This window comes from Convolutriloba macropyga, chromosome 9 (genome assembly GCF_964194025.1).
Source record: "Convolutriloba macropyga chromosome 9, txConMacr16.3, whole genome shotgun sequence".
Classification (NCBI taxonomy): domain Eukaryota; kingdom Metazoa; phylum Xenacoelomorpha; order Acoela; family Convolutidae; genus Convolutriloba; species Convolutriloba macropyga.
The window spans coordinates 12,716,263-12,730,772 of NC_134476.1; the positions used below are offsets into that span (position 1 = coordinate 12,716,263).

The 14,510-nt window shown below is 34.8% G+C and overlaps 1 protein-coding gene across 1 annotated transcript in view; it reads right to left on the reverse strand.

The window, feature by feature from the left end:
- Positions 1-4,111: 4,111 nt before the first annotated feature.
- LOC142345616 (E3 ubiquitin-protein ligase rnf213-alpha-like) overlaps positions 4,112-14,510 on the reverse strand; it is a 71,368-nt gene continuing 60,969 nt past the window's right edge. The window contains exons 9-12 of the mRNA XM_075397757.1: positions 10,950-11,027; positions 9,795-9,972; positions 5,231-5,489; positions 4,112-4,432 (exon numbers count right to left, since the gene is read on the reverse strand). Coding sequence (XP_075253872.1) covers positions 4,309-4,432; positions 5,231-5,489; positions 9,795-9,972; positions 10,950-11,027 — 639 coding nt within the window. The 3' untranslated portion in view covers positions 4,112-4,308. The remainder of the gene's footprint in view (positions 4,433-5,230; positions 5,490-9,794; positions 9,973-10,949; positions 11,028-14,510) is intronic.

Sequence of the window (14,510 nt, forward strand, 5' to 3'; positions counted from 1 at the left end):
GCTTTTTGGTACCATAGTGTATTTATATTTAATGTTTGCAGACAATCAAACGAAGACAAAATGCGTTAATGTGAAAATGATTTAACAAATCTTTGACGACTTACGCATAGACAATTACTGAAATAAGTTCTTAAAAGTTTTTACTCAATAATTTACTTAGATGTCTGTTTTTTGGTTTGCCAGTTTTCACGTTTTACTCGGAGCTGTAGTGTCTCTGATAAATGTGTATGAGTTTGGCCAAGGGATAGTAAAATCGAAAATTGTTCCACTAAAAATGATTTGTTTCATTTATGAAAGGAAAATAATTCTGCTACATTTGGTCGTTTGGTCAACATTTTGGATACGATTTGCAAATATGATAAATCTGCAAAACTGTAAAATTTAAAGTTTTTCGGAACTATGTCTCCAAACCCTAAGTTTTTCTTAGTGGTTGGAAACATAGTTCTCTTACTACTCTTACGAAATTTCTTCGAAAAATTAATTTAGCAAAAAGTTGCATATCTCTGTAGCCCCAACTGTATGACGGAGGGGTCGTGAAAGTGGATGTTGAGTCTCCAATTTTACTATTCGTAAATCAACGTTTTTAATTTCACTTTTTTTCCCTCAAAAACTGGGAATTGTATATTGCCATCGGGCTGAAATTTTAATGGCAGTTTGAGTCTGTAATGGTTGAGAATAGCTCAAATGTAGGAGTGAAACAGTGAAAACGAAAAAAATGGACGTGAAAAAATAGCGTTATAATTGTATTAATTAGTTTTAATACTAAAATTTAAATATTTTTATTTTTTCATTTTTATCCAATTCTCCAAGTTAACACTGAAAAGATTTTAATGCCTTTGTACTTTCTGATGAAAACGTGATAGCAAAATTTTACTGTTTTTTACATCAACGAGAATGCAGAATTCAAATGCGTTGCTTCATCAATTGTAAATATTTTATTTGATGCCCAAATCATTTTAGAAAACGTCGTTTTCGCAGTTTTAAGTTGTAATTTAGAGGGCCTAAGAACTTTGCCAGTATCTTGTTGTTAAGAGGTCCTTCAGTTCATTGCCATTGGGAGAGCAACTGCCAAACTAGCATCGACCAATTAATCGATCCCATCTGTTAGCCACCTCTCTGGCGTTTTTTCTTGTCAACATTTGCTTTTTTCGCGATTTTCTCTGAACAAAATTCTACGCAACGCCATCTACCCTCCAGAATAATTTTTGCTTATTCCTGTTTGAAACACGTTCTTGGTGCATCAATTTAACCTGGTGTATGTATGTATGTATGTATGTAAAAAAAGAACACTGAAATCAATCCATTATTGCTGTGCAAAAACAAATAAGTAGATTGCGCAAAACAAAATGGCAGTGCAAAGTATCAATAATAATAGCAATGTCATTACTGAAAAAAAATTCATTTATTCGAAATGAAACCCAAGAATAGTTAGCTTTTAAACCTTACATGTTTCCAAGAAAAACAATCCGATAACTGCATACAAGGGTCTCCTTTAAATTACTCAAAAATATTATTAAAGATGTTTTTTGAATTTTTTTTTATTTTCGTTTTTTTAAGAGACAAGGTGAAGAATTCCAGTCCTGTAAAGCTTTTCTAACGAATGAATTTTCTAGTTTTTAGCTCTTGAATTTATATCCCCAGTACTCGAGTCCAGTTCTTTCATTTTTGTTAATTTTCCAGGTTTTAAGTTCACGGCCCCTGCTTGTATCAAATGCTGGTAGTTGGTTGGTTTTAATCTTCCAGATAAAACTAATTCGCTTTAATTTCAAAAAATAATGCATAGGTAGAATTTTATGCTTTAGTTTCAGATCTCTAGATGAATCAAACTTTTTCCTAAAAAGCTAGCTTTAACTGCCCAATTAAGTTGTCTGTCCAGTGTAAGAACAAGATTTTGGTTGATAGACTGAATGATAGTTGCTGAATATTGTATTTGACTCAACACTAATGCGTTGAGAATGAGTTTTTTCAAATTGTCTGGAATTGTTCCTCTTATTGTATGAATAGTCTCAATACCCGCAGCCATTTTTTTAAGTATGTGTTTTGTTTCTTCTTGGAAAGTTAATAATCTATCAATGCGAACGCCTAAGTATTTGATCGCCTCTTTTTCATCAATGACTACATTGTCATCAACCATTTGTGCATTGGCAGTTTGTTTTGTTTTGCTTAAGACTATGAACTCTGTTTTAAGGGCATTGAGACTTAACTCATTTGATTGGAAAAAGGTAATTAACTTTTGTGTTTCCATTTCTAATTTTTTGCCATCTTCGATTGAGGTATTGGATGTGAGAAGGATTGTGTCATCTGCATATTGAATAAGCTGTTTCGTTGTCAAGGTATTTATGCATGTCATTTTTGTATAAATTGAACAGCACTGGATCAAGGAACTCCTCTTGTGAGTTCAACTGGATCCGATAGAATGTTTTGTATTTTTACTTGCTGCTCGTGATGAGACAGAAAATTTTTATTTAATAGCCTAGACGATGTTTTAAAACCTAACATATCTAATTTTTCATCACTAATTTTGTGGTTTATAGAGTCCAAAGCCTTGGATAAATCCAGTAGGGCAGCAGATACATATTTACTTTTATCATTTTCTGATCGTATAAACTCAGAACAGAACGCGATTGCATCTGTGGTTGAAAATCTTTTTCTAAATCCATATTGCGTTTTGGTGATCAGTTTTTCACTCCATAAGTAATCTACAATTTGGTCTCTGAGTTTCAAAAATTTTTGATATACAAGGTGTGAGTGAAATTGGTCTATAGTTGTCTGGATCCTCTGTGTCTCCTTTTTTGAAAAGTGGTATTACAATGGCTTTCTTTAAAGATTTTGGAAAAGTTAGTTCTTTGATGGATTGATTTATTATGAATGACAGATGTGGAACAAGTTCCGACGCTGCATCTTTAAGTTCCCATGCTGGTATCGATGAAGGGCCTTGTGGTTTACTTACCTTGAGATGACGTAAGGCGTCGTGACATTCCTTATCTGTGACAAAACGGAAACTGAATGTTTGTTTTGAAGGGTTGTTTTTCTCAGCCAATTGAAAACTATTTTTATTGTTTCGTATCTATCATTTTTGAGAGGCGCATGGTGATTTAGTACTTGCGCTAGAAAATACTTGAAAAATTCAACCATTTGAGATGGGTTCAAGTTGTTGTTATATAAAAGTGACCAATTTAAGTCCCTTACAGATGTTAGGTAGCTTGCTTTTTTATAATTGCTCTTGTCATGAATATATTTAATCAATCGGGGTTGCGACTGCAAGAATTTGGAATTTCTGTCTCTCGTAACATAATCCAGTACTCTCCATTAAATGAGACTGAATAACTTGATTCATGAATTTATCTCGCTAGAAACGTGTTTCTTAACATTAGGATCGGGCAGGTTATGGTGTCGTTTTCAAAACAAATTATCCTCTTCTATTTCATCCCCGTTCATAAAACACGAACAACTTTTCAAATTACACCAGTTTAGTTCAACATTTGTTCTCACAACTGCAGCAACACTTTCTGGACTCCATCAGCTGTTTTCAAATTTTGCCTATCACAATTTTTGAGAAATGCTTGAATAAAAACAGCCGAATAACGTAGGGTGAATGGCTCTCAAACAACTGGTTGGCTTCGGTGGTAACCAGCAGGGTCTTAGGGATACCAGCATTAGGGGGAGGCCAAGCGATGACGAAAAACGTTCAGACCAAAAATTGCTTAGAAAAGACCATCGGACTAATATAATTTGAGCAAACTTCGTTTGAGAGCAAATTAAAGTTTGCGGCAACAGCAGGCAGAAGCCACATTGATTCGTATGGAAAGATTGCACACAGAAGTCATCCAATTGCTCCGATTTTTGCTTCAGAGATATCTTTACAAACTCGGAAATCTTCCATAATACAAGAAGTTAGGACAAAAATCCAAAAACTATTTTTCACGCTATAATGTGACTAAATTCAGCAAGAAATTTTTCAAATGTAGCCTATTTTTGCGATATCAAAGTAACCGAAACTCCAAATAGCAAAATCAGCCAATTCCGATTTTGCAAAATCTCCGTGGTATTATGTAACAGGAAGCCATTTTTTTGGTAAAGCTGTTATTACTTTCAGACACAAAAATAAAAGTAGAAACAAAATAAATCTCTTCTGATCACCTTTTATCACCGGAACAATCATTCAATGTAATAAATTCTCTAATATCTAATTCATTTCTATTATAACCGTAATATGTATTCAAAAAGGAAGGCGTAAAGTTTCAGTAGGAGAGTGGCTTATATGTGTCAGCACCAATTTTTTCAGTCTATGCAGTTCAGCTGATTCTGTTAGTTTTCCACTTCGATTAGATGTTTCATGACATGTTCCGCGTATTTGAGAGTACACCAATCAGCTAGATTGAAATTGAACTCTTCGTCAAAGTACACTGGCGCCAGGCATTCGTTTACAATGCTGAAATTAAAATGATTCCATCGAGACATAACACTGGAATTGGAAAATTCTAGCATGAGCCAGATAGCTAAAATTCGAACCACTAAAACGTTTCGCGAAATTAAAAACCCAAAATTCAAAGTTTGCTCATGAAATTTGGGATCTATTCTGTCCCCCCCCCCCCCCCCCCCCCCCGGGTTTTTTATGACTCCCAGTTACAAATTATGTTATATAGCACGTTATAATGTAAGAAAATAGCACGTGCGCCTGAGGTTCATAAAATATTTACGATCACTAAGCTGGGGGAGGGGGGGGGGGGGGGGGAAACATAATAGATCCGAAATTCGTTCTTAAATTTGTTGATTGGCTCATATCTACAATAAATAATTAAACTTATTGGAGCTCCATTTGCAGAATACTCTTCATAGTCACTTTCAAAACAGGGTTTCATTTCATTGGGGGTAGTTTCTTCCAGGGTAAAATCTCGTGATATCTCGTGATTTCATGTGGTTATTGACCTTTAACTCTTTGGTTACAAACTTATTCAGCGCTCATTGAATTGATAGTTATGTTCTCGACTTAATTGAAAAGCCGTGAAACTGAAAATAATTGTCTAAAAACGCAATCTGTTTCTCATGTCAGGTGAATAGAATTGTTGTCTTCAAAAATCGTTTGTGAACAAGCAAACGAGTTTTTGCAACTATGTTCGCAAAGCCTGATAAAAAGCAGAACCAACTCCTATAATTAATATGTATACGTCAACTATAGATGGTTAATCCCAGTCAGGCGGGGGTTGAACACAAAGGTAATCATACATACTGGAAAGTAGGATTAATGGCGTCGTGTTTGTCGAGGTTGAGCAGAATGACCTCGTTCAGATACAGCATCAATTTGTATTTATCTTTCGATGACAATTTGTCCAATTCGTCCTTGTGGGCTGAGCTGAGTTCCTCCCTATACTCCTGCCGAATGCCAGCATACGGCTCCTCTCCCTGGTGATCCAGCATCAGGCGAGTCTTTTGGAGAGCCAGTGCTTGCCACAGAGACACGCAGGCGCAAAGTGACACGTCCTCAATGCCTGTTACAAAATAAAAATTAGCTGAGATTACCGGCGTAGCTACGAAATAGACTTGTGAGCCGTAGAATACACAGACAGCGACAGATACAGAGATGAGTTGACAGTTATCGACACCGCATAGGAAACTATGAAAAAAACTTTCAGCGATATATTGACATGGCTCGTTCAATTACACTCAGCAGAAGCCTTTTTATTAGGGACCTTCACTATATATATGAATGCGTTTTTTCGACCTTAAACTAACTCAAATTAAATTTAAATATTAATTAATCAGTCACTTTGCTGAGTTAGATAGGTTACGTATGATCCAAACTTAATCACACTAATGATCTAAACGTTCTTACTAGATAGTCACGCCAGAAAAAGCCTTTAGTGAGGAGGAAATCATTCATTTTTTCAGCTTTTTTCGTGAGCAACTGTAAAACTAGAAATTCCACACAAAACGAAGAAAAACCAAGGACACCGCAATAGGAAAGTCAATACAACACACGATCCTATATGCACAGAAATGAAACAAACAAAAAATTTTAATTAAGTAAAATTTGAACACTACTTGCCGTTAAAATGAATAAACGATACAATAAACGGAAATCAATGACAGAAGACAAAAGGGCAAAGCTCAGAAATTTGACCAACATCAAAATCCGTTCCAAAATTAGTGGCGTCAAATAAAAAACAAACAAAACTACGTGCTAAAATCGCCCATCACTTTACAACATACAATCTTAGAATTCATAAAACATTAATTAGCAGTTCCGTTACTTAAAAAAGATCAAATATAATAAAAGAAAGTTAGATCCAAAAAATAAAAAATTAGAACAAATGGTAAATAAGTCATTGAAAACGATAGCTAAAAGTACAAGCCAATCAATTGACAACAGCTGCGCTGGACTAGAAGGCCAATAAGAACTGTTACTTTTAAGACTAAGCGACGAGACAGACCAAAGAAAATAACACAAAGGGACAACACTAAAAAATCCACAAAATATTAAAAGTCGTTAGAGTCATTGCAATGAAATTAATCATAATTAAATTAATTTGAGCCTCATAAGCTTCCATTGACTCTTGTCATTATTGACACCAAGTGATTCCATAGATGGAATGAACAGAAAATGGCGCAAAAACTTTAAAATTTGCGAATCATTTGAAAATTTGTGTCTAAGTCATAGAACTCAGTAGCTTGAACTGAACATATCCGGCAGATTGCCTGAAAATAGCTGCGTTAGACGCTTGTGGCCTTCCATGAATTTAAACAACTAAAGGAATAAGATAGACAGATCGACCACCAGTCCTTTAACAGACCACTAGACTTTTTGGGTTAAATTCTGGCTGTCAATTTTATAACACATAGGTCTATATTGAAAAAGCCCTAAAAGATAGTTTTCAAAATTGATATTCAAAATCAAAAACTCAAGACTAATAATCAAGACTGAGGGCATATAAGTTTGGCACTACTTAGATGCACACTATTACCTAGTCAATGTTCATAAAATTTTAAGTTCCATAAGTGAGTTCAGAAGTCATTTTTTTAGTGAGTCAAGTCACGCAATTGAACTAAAAGCAAAAAAAAACGTCACGTACACAAATGATAACTGCAAAGCAGTAGAAGTCACTGAAATCATTGAAAAGGTCAACTTCAAGAACTCAGGTCGTAAGAATCATCGATGGAGGAGACGACGAATTAAAAAACATAGCCGGAAGAATTCCGGAAGCGACTCAAAGCGTCAAAACTTCAAAGATATCAAAACTTCAGCTGAAACCGTTAACTTCAGCCATTCAACCATTAAATCATTGCCTCCCCAGGTCTGATAAAAAAAAATTGGTGAAAATTAAACCACGGTCACGAAGAGAAACAAAATGCAGCAAACTTTTATACTATTGAATACGTTTGGTAACGTTAAAAAGTCCAAAATAATTAGGAAGCTCAAAACACTGGTAGGTTGAAAAACTGACAGGGCCATACATTGCTCTCAATTAATTCATGATTCTAATCTCAAGATCCCGAAAGCAAACGGCAGATAATAATCTTAGAAACAAAATAAAATTTTTCAAAGAATGCTCAAATCTCCAGAAAACCACTACAATTAGATTTCTAATCACTGCAATGAAGACAAAAACAACAACTACTTCTTCCTTGTTGTATACATTCTAGACATGACTTCATACTAATTCAAAAATTAAAATTATCACAGAAAAGACATAAGCAACAGAATAAAATTCAAAGGCAAAAAATCGTTTGAAAACAATACCAAGGCCGAGAAAAAAAGCAATAAAAAGCAATAAGCGGAAATTTTGGAAAATGCTTTCTAAGCAACTCTCAGTATTAGCCTGAACTTGAATGAAATCAATTGCAAACCAAAGACAATGAAAATCCAAGAAAAAGCTGAAATCAATCAATTTTTTAACAACTGAAAAAATCAATATAAAGAATATAAATGAATGTGCCAGAAAAAAGCTAGAATGATACAAACCAGAAGGTGAAGAATATGGACACAAAGTTAGGAACACCGTAACAAAAAGACTAATTCTCGATTTTTGAAAGTTAAAAATCAAATTAAAAAAATCAAGAAAAACGAAGACATTTCATTGTTCAGCATTCGAGACATAGAAAAGACAACGACACATCCGAGACAAAGATCTATCCTCCTGATCAGAACAAAAAAAAGAAATAGGAGAATTCAAAAATACGAAACATTAAAACATTTTGCAAAATGTTAAAAATTTTTGAGACTGCATTTATGAAAAAAACTTTGACTGTTTTTCAAAAACTTAACGCCAAAAGTGGTCCATTTTTACTGAAACGAAAATAAAGTCCCTCATGTTGCACAAGAAGGCTATTTCTAGTAATTAAAAATTGGAAAAAACTACCAAAATCGGATTAGCATATGTACAATTTTATAAAACAAAATTACATCAAGGTAAAAAGAGGCGTTGAGTATTTGGATTATTATAGGGAAGTTGCCATATTAACTGATGTTTGACCAAAAGACGGCAGGAAGAACCAAAAAAGAGCCAGAAAGAGCCAAAAATTAACTAAAAAATCAAGAAATATGTGTCAATTTTGAACTTCAAACGCATTTTCGGGTTCTTCAAAGCACTGTTGTATCAATTTCCGAGGTTGAAATTTCAATATAGCATCGAATAAATATTACAACAAAAAACCAAATTGCAAGCCAAAAACTACGCCACTTAGACGAAAAAAAACGGCTAAAAACGGTAATATATGTGTGCCATTCAGTCAAAAACTATTTTTCAATGTCAAAAAGTCATTCACTCAACGCAGCGCATGATCAAAAAACTTCTCTCGCTCAGAAAAAATTAGTTCACAGTGCAATTTTACTCACTTTCGCTTTTAGGTCAAAACATCGTCTGAACGAATAGTACTTCCGGTAAAAACCTTAAGAAAACCAACACTCCTCTTCGAGTAGTAAAAACACGATGTCCACAATAATAGCCGCTATCGCTTCGCGGCTATTTATAATCAACTGATTAATCTAAGCCTCATTGGCGACTGGTGAGACCTGTCAATAATGATATTCAATGATAGGACAGCAATAAGTACAACAAATACACGCAAAACTCAAAAAATTTGATCATACTTAAAAACAAATGTTACAGTCATGAAAAACACAAACTATAAGCCGAAATCATTTAACTGACTCATTTATATCTCAAAACCAAACGATGAAAACTGTTATTAATAAGACTAAGTCATAACTACGAAAACTGGCCAGGACCCAAATTAATGATTTTTTGTAAAAAAAATTTTACAAAGTAGTATAAACCTTTATATATAAATTTAATCAATTATATAGCTTCTATTACCCCACATCAGCGAGCCAAAGAGACCAGTCAATAATGAGACTAAGGCCTCAAATTCGCCGAAACATACTCGACTAACGTTGGAAGAATTTCTCTCAGACTACTGTCAAGAAAAGATTGACTTTCGTAGTAACCAGCTTAAGCTTAATAAGGAGTTTGGCACCACTGGGTGGATGCGGGGGTACAAACTACCCAAAATAGGTCTTCAAATCATTAAATCATACATCCCAGCGGTTTTGGTGAGACGTATACTTGAAGACAAGTAAAGCCCCAAGAGCAGTGAGCAGACACTCAATTCCTCCCTGACTTCATAAGTTTTTGTTTTCAGAACGAAAAGTCAGAAGCATGATGAAAAACTTGCAAGCAAAAAATTGCATGCAAATACCAACAGGACCAAAACGAGACTTCACCATAAACTTCCTCAGCCTCAAATTAATGTAAAGACCGAACTTTTTTTATTGGCGAATGAAGAAATGGACATACCTCTGATGGCTTCAATTTTGATGTTTTCCAGGAACTGTTTAATGGTCTGTGAGGGGTCATCCTGTCTCTCTTTGTCCAGGTACTTCATCAACAGTACCAACTGCCTCAACATCTTACACACTTCAGGCATGTCTGTGAATGTGTTCTTAATCTTCCTGTGAAGGCTCACCGACAACTTCTGCATAATATACAGATTCAGGTTCAATTAATACTAAAAACACTCACGTGCACATTTTAAAATTCCGAAAGACTGGAGTGCCGGAAATTAAAATGCCAGAGCTTTCTATATACTTAGTCAGGAGTTGCCTTTCATAAAATTTCGTCATTTACGTGCACGTTTCGTGTTTCACGCAAAGTTACGTGACTCTGCAGAAGTCATTTTGAAATTCTGACAACATCTCGAAATACTTTGCTGGTTCTCGATAGACGCCAGAAGTATTGCAGACAGAGTCACGTAACCTATGCGTAACCTTGACGTACATGCTACGTGACTCTGTGAAAAAACGTGGCTTTCAAACTCGCTACAAACTTAAGAGTTTGAAATTGTATATAGGAAATTTAACGTTCGTGGTTTGACTTTTCAATCAGGATTTTGCGGCCGACGTAAAAATGACGTGCTTTAATAATTATTTTGGGTTCGGTTACAATTAATCTCATTAAATAAAGAGCGAAAAATTATTGACTAAATTTTAATTAAATGTACCATTATATTTGCGAATAAACCGACTAACGTCGGACGAGTTGCTCTCGAATGACTGGCGACGACGCAAACAATTTAGAATGTGGCATAGGCTAGAGAAATTTTTATGGTGCAAAATCTTTGGACTGCGGAGGGGTTCGAACGCCTAACCACTCGGATGAGATTTGGGGTCATTAGACTCTACGTAACACGGGAAATGCATCCCTCACAATCATTTCCATCTTAGCAAAGACTTAATTTCTAAATGAGCGCAATTCAAATCACTCAAAAAATCAAAAAGTCAGGCGAGAAAAAGTCACTCGAGAAGTGAAATGGAAAGAGGCGCCCTAGAAGGAGACGATCAAGCAAAAATTTGCATAAAAAAGACAAACCCTTACAATAATTGCCTCATACTTTGTTTGAGAGCACCTAATAATCTCTATAAGCTTTTCAGCTGTTAGCTTAGAGGGACTTACCTCTTCTTCGGCAATACATTGGCGAGCATTGTTTAGGGCAGTCTCGGTGCTAGATGATTTTGTCACCATTTGCATCACCTGCGAACACATCAAGTTACACACCACACTCGTGTCTTTTGTTTGCAACATATTGAGATTTTCTGAATGTGCATTGGTGCCAATTTCGAAAACTCTGATTGTTATTGTTCCTCAAGACTCAACGACGAGTGAACAATGGATCAATTTGCCTCACCCCTCTTTTTATGACACCCATTTACAAATTTTGTTCTCATATAGCACTTTACTATGTAAAAAAAGAGTTCTTTCCAATTATGCCCCCCACAAACTTATAGCGGTATGATTATGATTATGGCTATACGTTATACTACCACTATCTTCAGGTTGGGGGCAATGGAAAAGTCCCAAAAAAGCACGTGCACTTGGGGGGGGGGGAGTTATCAGCCTACTCCAACCAATACAAGTTCACGTGCAAGTTGAAACTTGACAAAAAATGTTTCACTAATTATATGCTAGTGTCAAACTAAAATGCCACCCATTTCAATTTAAATTGAAATTTTAAGAACGGTACATTCAATTTATAACACGTGCGCTATATTTTGCATTTTGCCATTCAAATCAGAAAAATTTAAAAAAAAAACATTTGAAATCACAACTTAAAAGGTACTGCGGGATATCATATGTAAAAATAATGTTATCCCACATTTCCCAGTCGAAACCTAGCTGGCATATTGTCAGAAACAAACCGCGATAGCTTTGTAGATATGCAGTTTCAAAAAGATCAATTGCTGAGATATATTTTGATCAGGCCAAAAAAAAGCAATAAGATCAGGTAAATATCAAAATTCGATATTTTAAAAACAGCGTCGTCGTCATGAAAACAAATATCCTACGAATTGAGCCAAAAAACTCTCATTTAATCCTAATAATTAGCAACCAACGAGACCTGTTATTAACGCGACTAAGTCATAAGAACCAACAAAATGAACCAAAAATACGGTCAAACCTCAAAAGAACAATTTCTTTGGCAACAAATAAAGTCAACGTCATAAACATTTAACATTTAACTATGACCTACAACGTTTAGTTCGAATCAACGCTTACTGATTGCCAACTGAACCGATGAGCCCTGTCATCCAGGAGATTAAGTAATAACACAACAAATTGAATATCACGTAGAAAAATGGAAAAAGCCGCAATTTTTTTTTAGATGTCATAAACTTGTACATGCCATTCCCAGTATTTTACCAGTATTTTACGAAAGCAAATGGAGTCCAATTCATTACCAGTATTTTACGAAAGCAAATGGAGTTCAATTCAAAAAGAGTTTTAGACTCGCATTACTAGTATTTTTCGAAAATACTGGTAAAAATTACCAGTATTTTACGAAAGCAAATGGAGTCCAATTCAAAAAGAGTTTTAGACTCGCATTGGGAAGATTTCGACAAGTTTAGCTCGACACAATGACAACATCTGTCACACAATAGTAGCACTCAGGAGAAGAAACAAAGAAAGAGACGCATCTGAAGGAAAAATACATCTCAAAAACGAAAAACGACACAAATTTCTTAATCATTTTTAGAGTTAGTTTTAATGACACTCATCGAACCAACTTTTTTCGCTCCTTTTACTACTACAGCGTGACAACAATCACCACTCTAATTTGACTTACCATTGACTTCAAAAAGTTGAAAAAGGTGTGAAAAGATCTTAAAAACAGGGCCAAAAGAGTTCCAGAAACGACTCGAATTAGAAAATTGACCTGAAATTCTAAAAGAATATATATTGAGCCCTTTGAAACAATGAAACAACAACAAAAAAGATGAGAAAACTAACCGATAAAATTTCCTTCAAGTTGCGACTCCAAATACAGGTTTTTGTGCAACAAAAAAATAACGATTGATAGACTGTGTTCCTAAATAGAATATCGAGGCATGGGAATGGAGATGACGATATAAAAAAACCTTGCCATCACAGTGCCAAATAATAGCTGCAATAGCTTCGCAGATCTGCAGCCACAAAAGAACGTGAAAGAAACGAACTAAAAAAGAAAGTTCTTTTCATTTAAATGATGAAGTGTTAAATTTTTGATTAGGAATCTGTTAACTTATTGCTGCTTCTATCAGCTGCTCTCAAATACCCATCACCTTATCTCTACGTATTAAAGTAAGGAACAGTCAAATTCAGAGCAAGGAAAGCATTTTTGAGAGTGAGGTAAGTCAAATGTGAACAAAAACTTAATCAAGCAAAATACAAAAATTCGCTCCCCTAAGACCGAAAATAACGCAACAAACGCCATTCAGTTGAAATTGCATGAACGAATAAAAAGAGCAGGTTTGAAGTGATTGTGACATCATATGGTCGTAACAAAAATCTCGACAAAAAACCAACAGAAGGTCAAAAATAGCCTCACCTATCGCCTTGCGTCTATTAAAAAACTATTCTCCATGAAATCCTCCAGCAACATTCTGTACAAAATGCCTCTTGCACATTCTTCTGCTAGATCAGTCACTTCTATACGCAGCTGAGAAATATTTAACAATTAAAAATGAAACAAAATAATTAGTATTAGTGAAAAGTGCCATGCCTAGCCTTCAAATGTCTCAGCAGTATCACCTATAGATTAGCTGTTAACTAAAAATTGACCGAGAAAAAGTACAGCCAGAAGCGTAAAATTCGAAAAAAGCTGAAAATAAAGACAAAAATCGAAAAAGTTTTGCTGAAATTTACTCAATTTTCTTCATTAAAAACAACTGGAAATAATTATCAATTAAATAGGAACACGACTGAACTACTAAAACAACTGATTTCAACCACATAACTAAGCAAACTCTACAAGTATTCAACAAGAATACAAACTGCTAGGAAACTTAAAATAAGGCAAACAGGCATACAAAATAGTTGAACATTGAAACTAAGTGTAATATTTGCCTCAGATAGTCAAAACTGCTTCCAAACACACTATTAATTTAGGTTATTGTTTAGATTATCGAGAGCAATACCATTGACTAAAAAAGTTATTTTGATCAGGCCAAAAAAGCAATAAGATCAGGTAATTATGAAAATTCGATATTTGAAAAACAGCGTTGTCGTCATGAAAACAAATATCCTACGAGATGAACCAAAAAAACTCTCATTTAATCCTAATAATTCGCAACCAACGAGACCTGTTATTAACGCTTCTAAGTCATAAGACAACAAAATGAACCAAAAATACGGTTAAATCTCAAAAGAACAATTTCTTTGGCAACAAATATAGTCAACGTCATAAACATTTAACTATGACCTACAACGTTTAGTTCGAATCAACGCTTCCTGATTGCCAACTGAACTGATGAGCCCTGTCATCCAGGAGATTAAGTAATAACACAACAAAATGAATATCACGTAAAAAACTGAAATAGCCGCAATTTTTTAGATGTCATAAACTTGTACACGCCATTCACTGCAAACTAAACCCTCTTGTTGAACCATTTATGCCTCATTGTTAACCGATAAGACTTGTCTTTAGCGACTGTCAAACGGCAACAAAATGAAAAACTTCAAAAAGTCGGCATTTTTTGG